At 34.3% G+C, this 16,912-nt stretch overlaps 1 protein-coding gene across 5 annotated transcripts in view; it reads left to right on the top strand.

The window, feature by feature from the left end:
* TDRD3 (tudor domain containing 3) overlaps positions 1-16,912 on the top strand; it is a 164,641-nt gene that overhangs the window by 131,262 nt on the left and 16,467 nt on the right. For 3 of the 5 annotated variants that reach the window (XM_032837006.1, XM_032837005.1, XM_032837009.1), the window contains one exon: positions 9,070-9,155. The exons of the other annotated variants lie outside the window; for them this stretch is intronic. In XM_032837006.1, coding sequence (XP_032692897.1) covers positions 9,070-9,155 — 86 coding nt within the window. The remainder of the gene's footprint in view (positions 1-9,069; positions 9,156-16,912) is intronic. 5 annotated transcript variants of the gene reach the window in all.

Raw genomic sequence — 16,912 nt, 5'->3', positions numbered from 1 at the left:
AGGATAAATCACTAAATAAAAAGCATGAAATCTAAAGAGACTCAGAGACTAAGTTCATAGTCTCTCATATGGAAAATTAAAATAAAAATCAATTTAATACTTTAAATCCAAGAGTTAATATTTTTCTCATGAAGTTTAGGAGTTATTCACCTTTGCTCTGTAGACTAAATACTTATTTTCCCTTTCCATTTGGATACATCTTTTTATTTCCAGAACATACTCAATCAGTGATGGTATTTTAGATGGTGAAAATATATGCTCTGATTATGATTAAATATTTTATTTCCTCCGAAATGATTCAGTAAACTTTTTGGTAAGTCATCCTTGATTTTTTTGTGTTCTAGCTAGATTTCACCTGGTTCTTTTAGCTGTCATTAAATATTACCTTTTAAATTTAGTGTCTTTATTATAATGAGCTCTCCAAATATCCCACGTAGTGTGGGGTTCATAACTTTTCTTAACTGGATGAATGCTCTCACTTTTTTCCCCCAATGTTCTTTAAACATTGTACGATTTTCCTTATTTTTCCAAAGTAGATGAAGCATTAGTGAGTTTCATATTATTTGTAAAATTACATAGGAAGAAAAGTGCATTATTTTCTATGTCTGATGACTGTATGGGAAAACATTAGGAGCAGAGCAAATTGCTATTTGTGTTTCCTGCAGGCCCTTTCCAAATTGGTTCCTTTTAACTCTAAAGCCTACACCTGGAAACCAGTAAAAAGATGCCACAGGCAATTTGGAATTACTGTAAAATACCCTGGCACTGTTGCTGAGACAAACCTTTTGTGTTTTTAGAGTGTAGTTGCTTCTGAATTGCTTTCCTAACCCTGGAGAGACACTTGTCAGGTCTTGATTTTCCAAGTATTTTTATGACCTGGATTCTGTGGAGGCTTTTATATCCCAAGAAATGTTTTTGAACTTGATGGTTTCTAAACTATTTTTTATAAATTCATAGTACTTCTTAATATCAGGAAAAGATCTGGTTCAGCTATTGTTTCAACAAAAATAATTGTGATTATGTAGATAATGCTTAGTTCTAAGGCCTTAACACCATCTTAGGCAGTAATTTTAGACAGATGGATTGTTACTGCCTTTTAGATGATCATCCTATTTTAAATGTTTTTCTGTTTTCATCTATTCAACAAATATTCATTGTACATCTATTAGGTGCTGCGTTGCTCTAGGTGACGGATATATGTTAGTGCATAAAACACACAAAAATCCGTGTGCACTGCACAAAGTTAGAAGAAAGTTATAGTTCCAGTTATGTGAAACAAACAAATATCTCATGAGGGTCTTTTTTATTTCTTCTTGAAGCTTTAAGATAAAATACAAGTGGAAAAATCTTGTTTCCTGAAGTTGTAATTTAAATAATGTTTAGGTCTTTATTCCACCTTAGTTTGAATATAAAATTAATGTGGAAGAAAAAAGTATGACTTAATGATATTTTTTCTATTTTAAAAGTTCTTATCTATTTAAAAAGTAAAATTTGTTTTTAGGAGGGTTTGGGTTCTGTTTTTTTTTAAGAATTATGATGCATATATTTTTTTTTCAGTTTTAGTTTACTTTACAAAAGAAGCTATCTCAGGTTCTACTTTTGAAGTAACTTTGCACAAATATTTTATAATGATATCCTTGGAGCACATTTGAAAGTTATCTTTTTAAATTCAAATGATGTTCACAAAAAACTATAAATTATTCTATCACTAATAAAAATATTAAAAAGAAACATATAATCAAAAAAGCCCTAACCTATTTAATGAGGAAGGAGATTGAGAGTTATGATACATAAATTAATGAGTTAAAATGGATCCTAAATGTATTAGAACAAGGTCATGTTAGTAATTTTAATGATGTAGTGATAAAGTTAGGCTATAACTAGTTTGTATTTGATATCAAAAGATCATAATAGATATTAAAAAGAGGACAATTGTTATAGAAATCATTAACTTCAAAGGAAAATTAGAATTATGTAACAGTGAGCTTCTGCTAATTAGTATCCAATAAAAAGTACAAGCACATATTTGATCATAGTCCAGAGGTTTTTCATTTTTGCTGGTAATTCTTAAATAAATAGTGGGTATAATTTACCATACTTAAATTTCTGCACTAAAAGCATAAGTTGATTAAGGTCACTGAAACACTGAAATACATTTTTTTCCACCAGACCTATCTTAGGAAACTTTCCTTTCAAACATTGTCATATGGGCAAAACTCATTGTGTTCTGTTTTGTTTTGTTGTGGTGTAAACAGAATTAATCAGAATGAAACTGTACAGCTAGCTTAGCCCCATTTAAGAACACAATTTTCAAATCACAGATGATGGAATTTGGAGATTCTATGCAATATCTTCAAGTTTTGATTTAATAAAGTTTGGTTGTATTTGATAGCCTTTATTTCTTCATCAGTGACCCAGCCTTTCACAATTCCCACTGGAGGTAGTAGAATATGCAGGACTTTACTGGAGATATGAAAGCTGCTCACATAGAGGGAAAGATTATTCATTCATAAATGCATGCCATATGTATAGATATGTCAACTTAATACTGTTGGTATCTACCCCCTGAAGCCCATATTTCATTTGTGATAACCAAACCTAACAGATTATCATGAAAATGTTGACATCTAGTTTTGACCCTGCTCTATTATTCAATAGTGACATTTTATTTCACCATTTAAATTAATACTAAGAGAATAATATGCTAACTAATAATTTTAAGAGCCTGTACAAAAAGTATTGTTTGAATTTTGCTATTTGATAACTTAATATATTGTGATCTACTCAAAGGAACTATATATATCAAAACATCTTTAAAAGATTTCTGGGTAATCTGAGTTGTTCTTTATTGAGCAATGAATGTACAGGTTATATTATTATTTCATGTTACTTTTTCCAAAGGTGAAATAACTTCCAAAGTGAAGTAACATGTCAGGATATTACCGAAGATGTGCTGTCTTTTTAAAGTTACTATAGTCATACTATGATTTTGTTTCTAACTTTAATTATAATTCATAAAACAATTCAAGCCTTAAATTATTTGAATATTAACATTAAGAATCAAGTTAACGTAACTAAAAAATCTGCAACATTTTCTTTTTGTATAAGTGAATGCCAGTAGATAATATGTTAATCTTTTCTCTTCTAAGTCTCACCTTTATTAATAGCAACCTAAAGTGTGGAACCCTGAATTATGATGTTGGCTAATTAGGAATTGAATCCATGATGCTTACATTTATGCTGAATATTATATGATTTACTTTTTCCTTCAAAGTAGTCATAAGGAGGCATCATGGGTGAGACCTTTAGCTGAAGGGTGCTGGGACTGTCAGGTGAAGTATTTTTCCTTTGACTTTTTTGATTAAGTAGGCTCAAGCCTTGCTTTCTTCTAAGTGTAAATTTTTGTTTTTTCATTTACTTTACTTACCAGGGCTTTTAAAACTGTAATTTCAAACTGCACTGAATTTTACCATTCCTTTACATATAATGCAAAAGACTTGCTAATATACTCACTGCACAGGAAATAAAGTAGTAAAATAAATGAATTTGAGGAATATTTTTGTTTGGTTTTATTTCTCTGTTTCCAAATATGTCACCTTTCCATTGGCATGTACCTTGACTAGACACTCATCTCAGTGTATTTTAAAGATTTTTATAAATCTGAAGGGGCATTCTTTTTTTTTTTTTTAAGATTTTATTTATTTCTTTGACAGAGAGAGATCACAAGCAGGCAGAGAGGCAGGCAGAGAGAGAGGAGGAAGCAGGCTCCCTGCTGAGCAGAGAACCCGATGCGGGGCTCGATCCCAGGACCCTGGGATCATGACCTGAGCCGAAGGCAGAGGCTTTAACCCACTGAGCCACCCAGGTGCCCCTGAAGGGGCATTCTTGGCTTTAAAAAATGCACTCAGTTCTATTGTAGTTTCAAGTAAATTTCTGACCCTCTTCCATCTGCACCTAAAAAAACAGAAAAAGAATATTGCTCATTGTGCCACAGACTTCATTCACTTTCAGATGGAGCCCACGCAGCACATCTCCTCTGAAGTCAGTGATTGTGAACCCTGATGGTGACTGGCTACAAGGGGACTTAGGATACATATTTGACTGCATACCATAGTCAGTTGTCAGTTGTTGATTCTCTTTGTTAATTTTACATGGTCATCTTGTGTCTCTACTTAATACTGTTTTTCTATATTCTTAACTTTGGCCATCTCATTTATTAGTCATATCTCTCTGCTTTCACTCTATTTCCAAAACAGCCTTGTATCCTCTTGGCTTTTTTTTACCTTTAGAAGAAGGTGGTATCTTTTGATGTATATGGACTACCCTTCCTCCTGATCTTAATTTTCTGAATTTTACTGGACATGTACTATTTATTCTAGAATCATGAGCAATAGGCTTCACTATTACATCTCTAGGAAAGAGTGGAGTTGATTTGTCTCCTTGAGAGAAATACTCCATTGTTATAGAGCTTCCAATTCTTTTAAACTTGAGAACTACTAGCAAGAGTTACACCTTGGCTTGAAATAACTCCCTTAGCAACCTGTCATTAACTGAGAGCTCCATTCAGAAGGGAAATAGAAGTACTACAACAGTGAGTACATTTTATTTGCCTTAAAAAGAAACCCATATAGTTTATTAAGAGTAAACGTAATTGGAGGTGCTTCGGTGGCTCAGTCGTTAAGCATCTGCCTCAGGGCTCAGGTCATGATCCTGGGGTCCTGGGGTGGAGCCCCACATTGGGCTCTCTGCTAAGCGGGAAACCTGCTTCTTCCTCTCCCACTCCCCCTGCTTGCGTTCCCTCTCTCGCTAAAATCTTCAAAAAAAAAGAGTAAACATAATTGAAGAGGCTCTAGTTAAGCAACTTAAACCACGATAAGAATACAAAAGTCACTAATTTTTTGTGTATATTTTTTAATGTCTAGTTCATTTAGCTCAGGATTTTCTGAAGTGTGTTCCAAGAACATTAGTTCCACTTTCTGGTTAAATAAATTTGGAAAATGCTGGGTTAAAGAAAATTAAGTTTGCGGGACGCCTGGGTGGCTCAGTTGGTTGGACGACTGCCTTCGGCTCAGGTCATGATCCCAGAGTCCTGGGATCGAGTCCCGCATCGGGCTCCCAGCTCCATGGGGAGTCTGCTTCTCCCTCTGACCTTCTCCTTGCTCATGCTCTCTCTCACTGTCTCTCTCTCAAATAAATAAATAAAATCTTAAAAAAAAAAAAAAGAAAATTAAGTTTGCTTTTTTATTATGGGACTTATCAAGACAATATGTATTTTGTTTTGTTTTGGTTTTTTTTTCCATTTGTTTAGGTCTTCTATAATTTCCTTCCTCAGTGATTTGTAGTTATCCTGCAACCTTGCTAAATCACTTATTAGATCTATGAACTTATGTTCATTAGCTTTGAATGCTTTTATTTTTGATTATTTTTATTTAGAAATTACTGTTTAACGTTCATACCGGTGATATATATTTTAATCTCTAAGAGAGAGAAGTAGTGTATATTGCTTCACAAACCTATTTGCTCATGGAGTTCTGAGGGGTTTTGTTTGTTTGTTTGTTTGTTTTTTAACCTGTGACAGAAGGTCTATGGGATATATTTTAGAAAAGATCTTAGCTGTCTTGTTACTTTCCTTCTAGTTTTCAAATTTCCCAGCTTTAAGATAGGATGAAGATTTATGTTTAAATATATTGTTTTAGATGTTCCAAATGTCTTATTAGTAACATAATATTCAATTTTTGTGTTACAAATAGAGACTAAATATATAAAAGACAATTTTATCCTCAAATATGTTTTTAGATTCTTAACCTTTCTTTGAATAGAGGACAGAATATATTCCTGAAATTTTAGGTCCCTTCTAAGTCCTTGTGTCATTAGTAATAGTGTTTTATTACATAAAAATAAAATTAAGATCTTATGTTACAAATACGTAACTCAGTGGTCTTTTAATTTTATATTAGCTTAACTCTGATTCTGAAAACGTCTATTTATTAACTTTTAGAAATTGTCATTTGTGAAGACTACCATTATAGCTTTTATAATATTGCTGTCCTTCTCTATAATTCTCACCTAATAACCCACATGATATTTACATGTTCCAGCAATAATGCATTTTCACCATTTACTTGGGTTTTGTATTTGTTATCCTCCAATAAGCTAGTCTAAAGGTAAAATGTGAAATCCCTTTTTTTGTTAAGATGACATTTCAAAAGTAAGTGTCAAAGCAGGTTAATTCCACTAGGTAAGTGAACATTCTTAAGTGAAGGAGAATCCTAAAAGACTAAAAATTCTATTTTGTTTCAACATTTATATTGCTTTTTTACTAATATGCTGGTATGTCCTAAAGCTTTTCAGTAATATTATTTTAATTAGTTAAAAGCTTGTTAAAAACCTCCTAGAAAATAAGCAGCCTCTTATATTTTACTGCTCTTGATCTTCTGTTCTTGTTTTCCTGGTACCAGCAATTAAGTGAGATGAATTGATAATCTTGGATATAATTCCAGAGCTCACCTGAGTGATCTGGAGGGACAAAAACTCTAATTTTTTTAAAAAATTCTTATTTTAAGAAACCTGCCCTTTTCAGGTACTTATAATTATAAGCAAGGGCAGAACTTGTGGTTGGGTAATAGCTAGTGGGAGTGCATAGGAACTCTATAAATAAGGGGTAGATACATACTGTAAGTACCAGGACTTTTAGAGCTTGAAGGGATTAGAGCTTTCAGTGAGCACATGAAGTGGCCTGGTAACTAAAACGGTGGAAGGAGGTCAGAAATTATGTGTTGAATGATTTATGTAGTTCTGGTGGTCACCTTTATTACTGAAGAGTCCTTCATCAGACATCAAACCCGAGCATAACAGTTTAATAGGATAGTTTTTCAATAAATATTCTCTGATGCTTTTTGTAGCAAAGCTATTTTGGACATCAGATTGCCCTATATACCCAAGGATTGAAAAGATATAAGAGAAGTAGAAGATATATATTTCTTTCCTTCCAGAAGCCACCTAATAAATATTAATAAGGCCTCCATCAGACTGAGATTGTTCCAGTCTGGGAACCATTGGTGACATGGTTCTTGATTACAGTTTTGTTATTATGCACATTAAAAGAATAGGATAATGAGAAGGAAGTAAGTTGGGAAAGCTAACATTGACTTCCCAAAACTAGTGTTAACTTTATAATGACCTCTTATTGGCATTTTTATCTTGCCTGAAGTATGCTCATTTTCCCCCAGATCATGTGATTAAGAAATTAGGGTAAGCCCTCTTGGTCGTGCTTAACTTATTATACAAAGTAAGATATTAGGATAAGATAAGATATGAACTTATTATACAAAGTAAGATATTAGGATAAGATAAGATATGAACTTATTATACAAAGTAGGATATTAGGAGTCAGTTTAATTCTGTTTCTGTATGGTTCAAATTTTAAAATGTATGGACTTGTGTTTTTTTTTTAATGTTGGTAACCACTTTAGTACTATTTAATGAATGATCTGAGAGAATATAATGATCCTTTATCTTTAAGAGACTTATGTAAATAAGGCTGAAAATAACATGGAAAAAGTACCCTTTTTTACCTCATAAAATGATCAGAGAATACAAATATTATTATTAGGAATTATTAGGAATTAGGTATTATTAGGAATTCCTGAATTTGACCATGAGTATGCAAAACAATTAAGTTTTTTAAATATGGAATTAAAGTCAAAGCAAGGGGAAAGGGAGGCATATCAAGAGTTTGAGAGTGTTAGTACTTATTCAAAATTTTTTGTTTATTCTAGGTAAGCATTTTTTTCTCTTCTGTTTTGTTCCCCTTCTCTTCTTTTCTTCTTCCTCCTTATCCAGACTCCTCCTCCTTGTCCTCTTCCTTTTTTGTTTTTATGTCGAATATTTGCCTTTTTATTAATCTTAAAGGTTCACGTGGCTTTTAACTATTATATTAGGTTGGGTATGTTCCATCTCACACAAGACTGATCCTCAAATGAAGTCTGGTTGCATAGGGCATCTTTTCAAGTTCAAAAAGCCTCTAAAAGCTTTGGCCACAAATAAACTGATACTGCTGGTTGATCTTTTATAATCCCTGATTATAATTGATGCTTATTTAACACCTAGCCCTACTGATAATAGTTCTCATAAATGCAAAGACTGTTAGGGACTGAGATGTACTGGAGCTGAGTACAAAAACATCTAGAAATGGTAAAAAGTTGTTATCAAATCAATGTGCCCAGTTAATTTAAATTGTATCCTTGCATTCTTAGGAAATAAGCAAAGAAGAGAAAAATTTCTCACTGAATGTGTTTAAAATGTATTAGAAATGTAAGTCATTGAGATCAGAAATTAAAATATATAATTCCCTAAGAAAAATTAAGGAACTATTCAAGAAATTGGAGACTGAAAACTCTAAATTTTGTCATAGAAAATTAATTATAAAAGGCTACATTAGGAACATTTTAGATATAATTTAGAAATGAACATAAGACTTACATCTTAAGAAGATGATATACTTTGCTATTAATTTGTTGAAAATACTTAAAATTGGCTATAAAAAGACTGAATATCTGTCCATTCTAATGATTTTAATTGCTTTAGTGAAAATAACCACTGATCATTAAGGTTAACAAAAATAACTGTAGAGTAGGTTAAATGTAGAAATGGAATCTTGGTTCTTAGATATTTTTCAAAATAATATTTATAATGATATAATTTGAAAGGTGTGACTGAAACTGCTAAACAAAAAATTTCAAACATACTGCTTTAAATAATTTCACTTATAAAAATAAGTTTTGCTTTCTGAAATGAGATTTACTATACTTTGAGATTCCAGTAAATTTCACATCAGTGGCAAAGTACTGCCAAAATTACTTCTGACACCATTTACTACTTACTGCCATTCTTGAGCACAAGGCTGAGATACATTTTCAGATTTCTGTGTGCTATATCCTGAGAGAATTTGATAAAAAGGGGTCACTGCAAGAGTTAAATGTCTGCTCTGCTTGGCCTTTAAAAGAAGGGGAGAGGGCAAAGCTGGTCTTGGGCAAATTACTTCCACCTCCCTTTCTGCCCCTGCTTCAGCTCCAGGGGAGCTGGAAATGCACAGGAGGAATCAGAAGACCTGGGTCGAGTCCCGGCTCTGCCACTTACTACCTATGTGACTTTGGGTAAGTTACTTAATATCTCTGGGTCTCAGTTTCAGTACAGGGTTGTTCTGAGGATTAAGTAGTATGGTCAATGGTAATGGGCTTTGTAAACTCCCAAGGTGTATGGAAACATACATTTCTATTATCAAAAGCTTGGCCTTCTTCCCTATTCTTCTATAGTATACTGCCCTCAGCTATGTTATTTTTTAAGCAACCTCAAAATGACTTAATTCGTTTTGCTTCTCACTACATCCTCTCCATATTGGAATTCTTATTCCTGTCCTCTGCATGCTTCCGAGTAAAGTATTCTAAGAACATAAAATCAGTCTAGTTAAATTAATTTCACAGTGAAGTGTGGGTTACTGTTACCCCTTCTTACCCTTCACAGACCTAACTTTCTCTAATTCTCCCAGAATTATGTGCTTGGAAACATCAAGAATCTAATGCATGGGCATTCAGACAGTGTTGGAGAGAAGGGTTTTTGGCAGAGGGAAGTCCTTTAAATCCTGTTACCCAGATCCCACATGCATAAGTTAATAGGGTTGATTGGGAAAATGGGAATATGTTGAGCCTCGGGTCCTTTCTTTTTCTCTATGGGAAAGGAGATGGAAATAATTCAGGATTTAAAAGTTCTTCAGAAGTCTCGCTGAAAACCTAAATCCTTAGCTTGAGGAATAATCATAGAAAGAAGAGACAAGAGATTTAATGGGCATTTCTTTGGTCAGCTCTTTGAGTTATATCTGACTGGGCCTCATCTTTGCTTGTCAATAAAGTAAGTTCTAGTCTACCTTCAGCCAGACTATGTTTATAGTGCCTGTGATCTTTACTGAGTGCTTGGTTTATAGAGGCTTTGTTGAGCTAAGGAAGAAAGAGAACTTGCCTTCTGGGTCACATCTGGTTCCAGATCAAGGGATCTTTATGGGGGCCTAAAAAAAACCTTATATCCCTACTTGGTCCAGCCCTCCCTGAATCTAAGAATGCTTGATCTGGCTATGTGTAAATAATAGTAATAATAGCCACTTACATGAACTGCTTGCCATTAATGCCTAATTATCATGGAGCACAATAACAGTTAATCATGCCATGATTAAATTAACTTAAACATTTTTATTTTATTTTATTTTTACGGCCTTGAACCGTTGACTTATGCTCAATATGGTTTCTTGCTGAAGTAGCAGTGTCATCTTTCATCTAAAAATTAGAAATATTGAACTCTAGTAGTGTTCAAATGCAAATTGAAACAATTAAGTACGGTGTTAAAGGTATGAGTGAATGGGAAAAAATTAGATAATTCTCATACTGGCAAGGATGCAGTGATGTGAGTACTTTTATACATTGGTGATGGCAGTGTAAATTGATGTGATCCTTCTGATTTTTTCCCAAACCTTAAAAGTGTTCATACCCTTTAAACCAATAATCCCACAGTTGTTAATCTCTCCTAGGGAAAGAGCAAAGGAAATAAACTAATTGCTAAGAGATAATCATTGCAACATTGTTACCTAAATGCCTAACAATAAGAGAATGGTAAAATAAGTGATCTTCCATCTGCTGGATGAAATATTTTACAGCTGTGGTGAAAGATCATTATGAAGGCTGTAATATCAATGGAAATATTTATGATGAATGAATAAAAGCAATGTATAGATTTGAATGAGAATATACTCAAGGTGAAGTGGTTTAGTGTAGTAGAAGTATGTATACTCTAAGTGTGTGTATACATACATTTTTTTTCAATTTTATACACTTTCTGTAATTTCAAGTTACATTTTTTATTGGAAAAAGTAAAACCAAGCAAAATAAAATTAGCAAGAAGAAAGTTGATCATAATTAGGGAGTTTTAGTCTTAAAAAAATGCCAAAAATTTACAAAAAGGATCTGAAAATATAGGAGGAAAAAGATAAGATAAAACATCACCTTTCAGTTTTTAATTTTCCTTTGCTTTCAGTGAGGTTAACAGCAACATGATTATGGTTTTTTTGTGATAAAATACCATTAGCCTTAAACTTGTTCCTATCTATCATTAGTAAATGAAATACTCCCACAACTAAATAAATAGAGTTACCTATACAGTCTTATCACCTACTTTCACTCTATACGTACAACCTATTTCCCAATTCCTTGCAAAATTCTCCCTTAATTATACTGTTTCCAAAATTCTTACACACCTTAGAATTTAGTCTATTCCAAGTGCTTTAAAATACAGAGCAAAATACATTTCTCCTATGAAATGTTTCTTTAATTTGTACTTCCCTACCATGCATATTTTCAAGAATGTTACTATTTTGTTTAACTCTTTGTCCCTGTTTTAGTATTGATACATTATTGAAATATTAAGTATAAAGTGAAATTTTTATATTTGAGGTTCTCCTGTTATCATTTCAAATATGTATCAGTCTATTCCAAACATTGTTTTTTCGAGCACTTATTATGTGGCTTTACCCCTCCACCCAGAACAGTGCTGGGTACATGTCCTTACAATGATTATGTGCTAGACAACAGAAATGCATAGATGAGCAAGTCTCTGCTCTCAAGGAGTCCTGGACTAGCAGAGGAGCCCGGGAAGTAAGCCAGCATCTGTTTATATGAGCAGAGCACAAGAGTTACCTAATTCAGTCTGGAACTGACTCATGGAGGAATCAAGGCCCTCCCTGATCATCCGATTGTAAAACAGCAGTGTGCCATCACACAAATTCTCTAGCCCCTTTGCCCTGCTTTATTTTCTGCATATCTTGCTCCAGACTCCAACCCCTAGATTAAATCCGTTTGAGAACAGGTACTTTGTCTCTGCTTAATACTTCATTCAGAACAATACCTGGAAAATAAGGAACCCTCAGTAAATATATGTTATATCTGGATAGCTGAAGTTTATTATGAGTCTTGAAAGTCTCGAAGAGTATTTAGGACTTAGCTTGGGGAAAAGGGGAGGAAAGTAAGAAAAGGATGAAGTCAGGGAAATTCTAGAGGGCACAGTAGAGCGAGGTATATTGGCAACAGAACAGGTCTATGTATTAATGTCAATAGATGAGGCTGAAAAGGCAGGTGGGGCCAAAGGGTGAAGAGGAAGGTGGGTTATGGTAAGAAGTTGGAATTTTATCCCTCAGAATAGGGACTGCTGAAAGATTTTCAGCAGAGTGTGTCATAATGTGATCTTTGCTTTAAGAGATTATTACCCTGGGGCAGCTGGGTGGCTCAGTCAATTAAGCATCTGCCTTCAGCTCAGGTCATGATCTCAGGGTTCTGGGATCGAGCCCCACAATCACTTTGGGCTTCCTGCTCAACGGAGAGTCTGCTTCCCTCTCCCTTTGCTTCCCCCACCGCCCACCCACTGCTCTCTCTCTCTCTCAAATAAATAAAATCTTAAAGAGAAAGAGATATTATTGCCCGAGTCTAGAAAATGGGTTTCAGTGAAAGCAGAGAGCGTGGAGACCAGTTATTACAATAGTTAAGGCAAGAGGTGAGGACCTGGGAGTCATCAGAATTTAGGCAAAAATAAAGAGTATGGGTGAGATTGCCTAGAGAAAGTGTGCAAAAAGAAAAAGACAAGGACTGGGGTCAGACTCCTGGGGAATTTCACAGTTAAGCAGTGGGAAGGGACACCGAGAAGGTGTAGCCAGGAGGACAGCAGGAATGGGTGCTGAATACATAATATCTAGTGCTGGAAACATCAGGAAAGAGAAGAACTGGAAAGCACCTGTTGATTTGGCTATCAGTAGGTGACGGTAGCTGTAGAATGCATTTCCAGTGGAATGATGCATGTGTATCGCAACTTATGGTTTCTTGAGAATGAATGGGAAATAAGAAAATGAAGTGTAGGCTACTTTTAAGATCTTGGTTGTGAAGATAAAAAGTATAGAGGATGAGAATAAAGAGTAAAAGAACTCAGGGTAAAAACCCAAGCCTGTTTACATCAAAGGCACAGAAAAGCAAAGAGAGGAGGAGAGGTCATAATAATAGGAGTAAAGATTTTTAAAAACCCAGGCCATGATAAGAAAGTGGGGCACACTCACATGTGACTTTGGGTATTTGAGGAACACTAGGGAGAGGAGGAGAGAGAAGTAAGTGTAGATGTGGTGAGGTTAAATTGTTGGGTTTCAGGGAAGGAAGCTGGATAATTCTAATGAACTCTCTTCTCTGTGAAGTAAAAGCAGGTTATCAGTTGAAAATAATGAGGTCAAGAATTGGAAAGGAATTTTTGAAGAACAAAATAAAGATTTAGAAACCGCCCAGGAACATGGCAGAGGGAGTTGATCAAGAGTGTATTTTCACAGCAAAAATTTTCAACCCTTAGTAAAAATCATGTGTAAAGCATACTATGACAGTTCACTCTCAGTTTCTAGTAGCTTTTAGTAGCTACTAGAGAAGTTTAAATGGATACACAAATGAGAACTCTCCATGTTTATTAAGCAGAAGCTAATAGTTAACCCCTAGCCAGTTTTCGGTAGAGGTTCTCACTAGGAATCTGATATTTGAAAGTCTGCATAAACGTAATGACTATATTATTGCCCTACGACTTCAGCGAAATTCAGTATTGGAAAATGCTCTGTGAAGGTGGGCATTTATGCGTAAACCGTTAACATTAATATAATCCTAGGACTATTACCAAGGTTTCAGGCTTCTTGAACTCATCTTCATGCCAGGTAGTAATGTATTAAATAGATAAAAATGTTAAGTAGGTACTTGAACATTCTAAGATGTGTGTGTGTTTGTGTGTGTGTGTGTGTGTACACATGAAAACACATGAAAGATATCAGTGTTTAAAAAGCTGTGATAGTTACTAAATTTTTCATTTAGAGAACAAATAAGGTAGAAAATAAAAGAAAAAAAAACATTTAATCTCATGAGACCTCATTTATCTGTGATCTATCCATCTATTCCTGACCTATTCATGGAGAGAGATCTTCCTAACACCAACACAGTTTTAAATGAGGACTTTTTTAAAATGTTCTTCATAATTTTTGCATGACACTTATAAAGAATTGTCCCCTACTAGCTATGAAAGTATAAAACAAAATCTAAATAAGAAACTAGGTAATCCTGTTAAGAACATATGCTCTTTGTGATTATAGAGTCAACTTATCAACTACCATGGAATATTCTTGTTCTGGCATTGAAGGGGATGGCCCATCATGGACATACCGCACCACACTATTGATAAAGTTTTTAAAAAGAGCCTAAACAATATATAGACTCTCCCAGGTTCCAGATAGCACTTAGAAAAATAGTGTCTCGAGGGAGGCAAATCATAAGAGCCTCAAATATAGGGAACAAACAGGGTTGCTGGAGGGGAGTTGTGTGGGGGGATGGGGTAACTGGGTTATGGGCATTAAGGAGGACACTTAATGTAATGAGCACTGGGTGTTATATGCAACTGCCGAATCACTAAATTCTATCCCCAAAACTAATACTACACTATATGTGAACTATCTTGCATTTAAATAAAATCTTGAAAGAAAAAAAAAATAGTGTCTCTTTAAGTTTGTGTTGCTGAATGTGATAACACTCAGAGAAACATAACAATATTGTGAAGTTTATCAAATTATGAAATTAAAGAATATCCCTTGTTTAAAATATATTATAGCTCTAAGGTCTTAGGTAAAGTTAGGACATTGACGGTCAAGTATACGACAGAATGATTTGTGTTCACCTAAGCTTCTGAGGATAAATATCTTGGAACATGTAATAGTTTGTATTGGTACATTTGGTACATTTTACTGCTTTATTATACTTTCCTTCTTAGGAGTCATGTTCTCTGGGGAGTTAATGCTCCTTGTCCATAGATACCAAGATGGGGAACATTAACTTGGATGAATTTTGTAAAGAAAATTACTATATTTGGTAAGCTAGTAAGATTTGCCCCAGTAAAGATGATTGCCTCTGGGTTCTGTCTTCATTGGAAGAAAAATGAACATGTTGCTAATTGACCAGATTTCTTAGCCTCTTTTTTATATCACATTGGTTATTAATACCAATAACTTAAAAATCACTTTGGAAATGTAAAGTGCCACCTAAAGGCTCATTTAGCATTGGGTATTAGGTTTTCAACCTCTGTAATTCACTAGGATAATACAATCAAATCGCTTGACTCAAACCAGTGGGAAAAAAACTGTTTATGTTTTACATGACATTATAAAGAATAGAACTTTACATTTATGAAGTAGTAATAATAGCACACTTTATTGAACACTTAATTTTGCAGCAGATGTTATTCTAAGCTCTTTACTTACATTAATTCATTTAAAGTATAGTGGCTGTTTACGCAGAGTATAGCCATCTCAGGGCCGTTTGTTCCCTTAATTGAGCCCTGCAGAGTAGCTAGCATTATGGATAATTTATTCTACAGCAAGAAAGGTAGCACCTAAATGTTATTATACCTACTTTATAAATTTCATGATGTGTTTAAAATGCAAGTGAGGTGGAAAACACTTGATCTGGATCTATTTCTATAAGCCTCCAAGAGTTTCCCATGATCAATCTAATTCTCTCCTTCAGCATCCACTGGGATGTATGGAAAGAGCAACATAACCTGGGCAAGACATATAATCCTTTTTTAACCTCACTTTTTTCTCGTCCTCTGAAAAATAGTGATAAAAATATGCAATTTTATAGAGTTGCTGAAAAGTTCATAGTAGCTGCTCAATAAACATTTTATTCAGTCATTGAATAATTGAAATGCCTGGCACATAGATTCTTAATGTTGATTCCACTTCTTTAGTTTTCTTTCAAGACTTTGGTAAGAGCAGCTTCCCTTATTATCCATCTTTTCAAAGTGATGTTTGCTGACCCTGGACTGCAACACCAGCAGCTGCTGATTAGAACTTTCAAACCAAGAGTTGGGCATGCATCCCAAATTCTCTCTCTTGGAAGGAAACCCAAACTGCTTCTTTGCACCATCTTTTTCTTTGAATTAACTCTCTTTCTCTTATATTTCCTTTTAAAATTTTCTTTTCAATTACAATATATGTTACTAGTATAATGAATTTCTATATTAGAACTCTTAAAATGCAGGCCTAAAATAAAAATCCATAAATCTTTTTTTTTTAAGATTTTATTTATTGATTTGATAGAGAGAGATCACAAGTAGACAGAGAGGCAGGCAGAGAGAGAGAGAGGGAAGCAGGCTCCCTGCTGAGCAGAGAGCCCGATGCGGGACTCAATCCCAGGACCCTGAGATCATGACCTGAGCCGAAGGCAGCGGCTTAACCCACTGAGCCACCCAGGCGCCCCATAAATCTTTTTTTAAAGTATACTAGTTTTTGCCACAAAATGAAAGAACTGTGTTCCTTTACGCTAATAGTATTGCCTGCAAAGTTATAAAAATTCCCATCATTTTCTTTATGCGAAATCATTTTTCTTCACACTTTTGAAGTCCTATGTTTGTGACAGCCTTCATAAATTGGTGACTTCCGTCCTAGTTCTGACACAAAGCTGTTCAGCCCATCCTGCTGTCAGTGTACCTGCTGCTTGACATTGACAGGATTCTTGTCGAAACCGGGGATTGCATAAATTAGTGTTTAACCCTGGACAGGCTTTTCTCCTCATTTCAATTCAGCTTTTAAAAGACTGTCATATCCTTATTCATAGATAATGAAGGTAGAATTTGACTATCATCATACACTTTATAACTTTCAGAGTTTATAAACTATTAAGAATACCGTAAACTTTCTTAGTCTTACTGATTTTTCACTAAGCCTTAATTAGTAATCCTCAGTTTTACAAAGTCCTGTACAATAATGACATCATCATTGATTATCTCCTGTCCTTTTTCTTCTAGTCCAGTA

The sequence above is a fragment of the Lontra canadensis genome, unplaced genomic scaffold (assembly GCF_010015895.1).
Source record: "Lontra canadensis isolate GAN:19392208 unplaced genomic scaffold, GSC_riverotter_1.0 scaffold95, whole genome shotgun sequence".
NCBI lineage: Eukaryota > Metazoa > Chordata > Mammalia > Carnivora > Mustelidae > Lontra > Lontra canadensis.
This window is presented reverse-complemented; position numbering and strand designations above follow the sequence as displayed.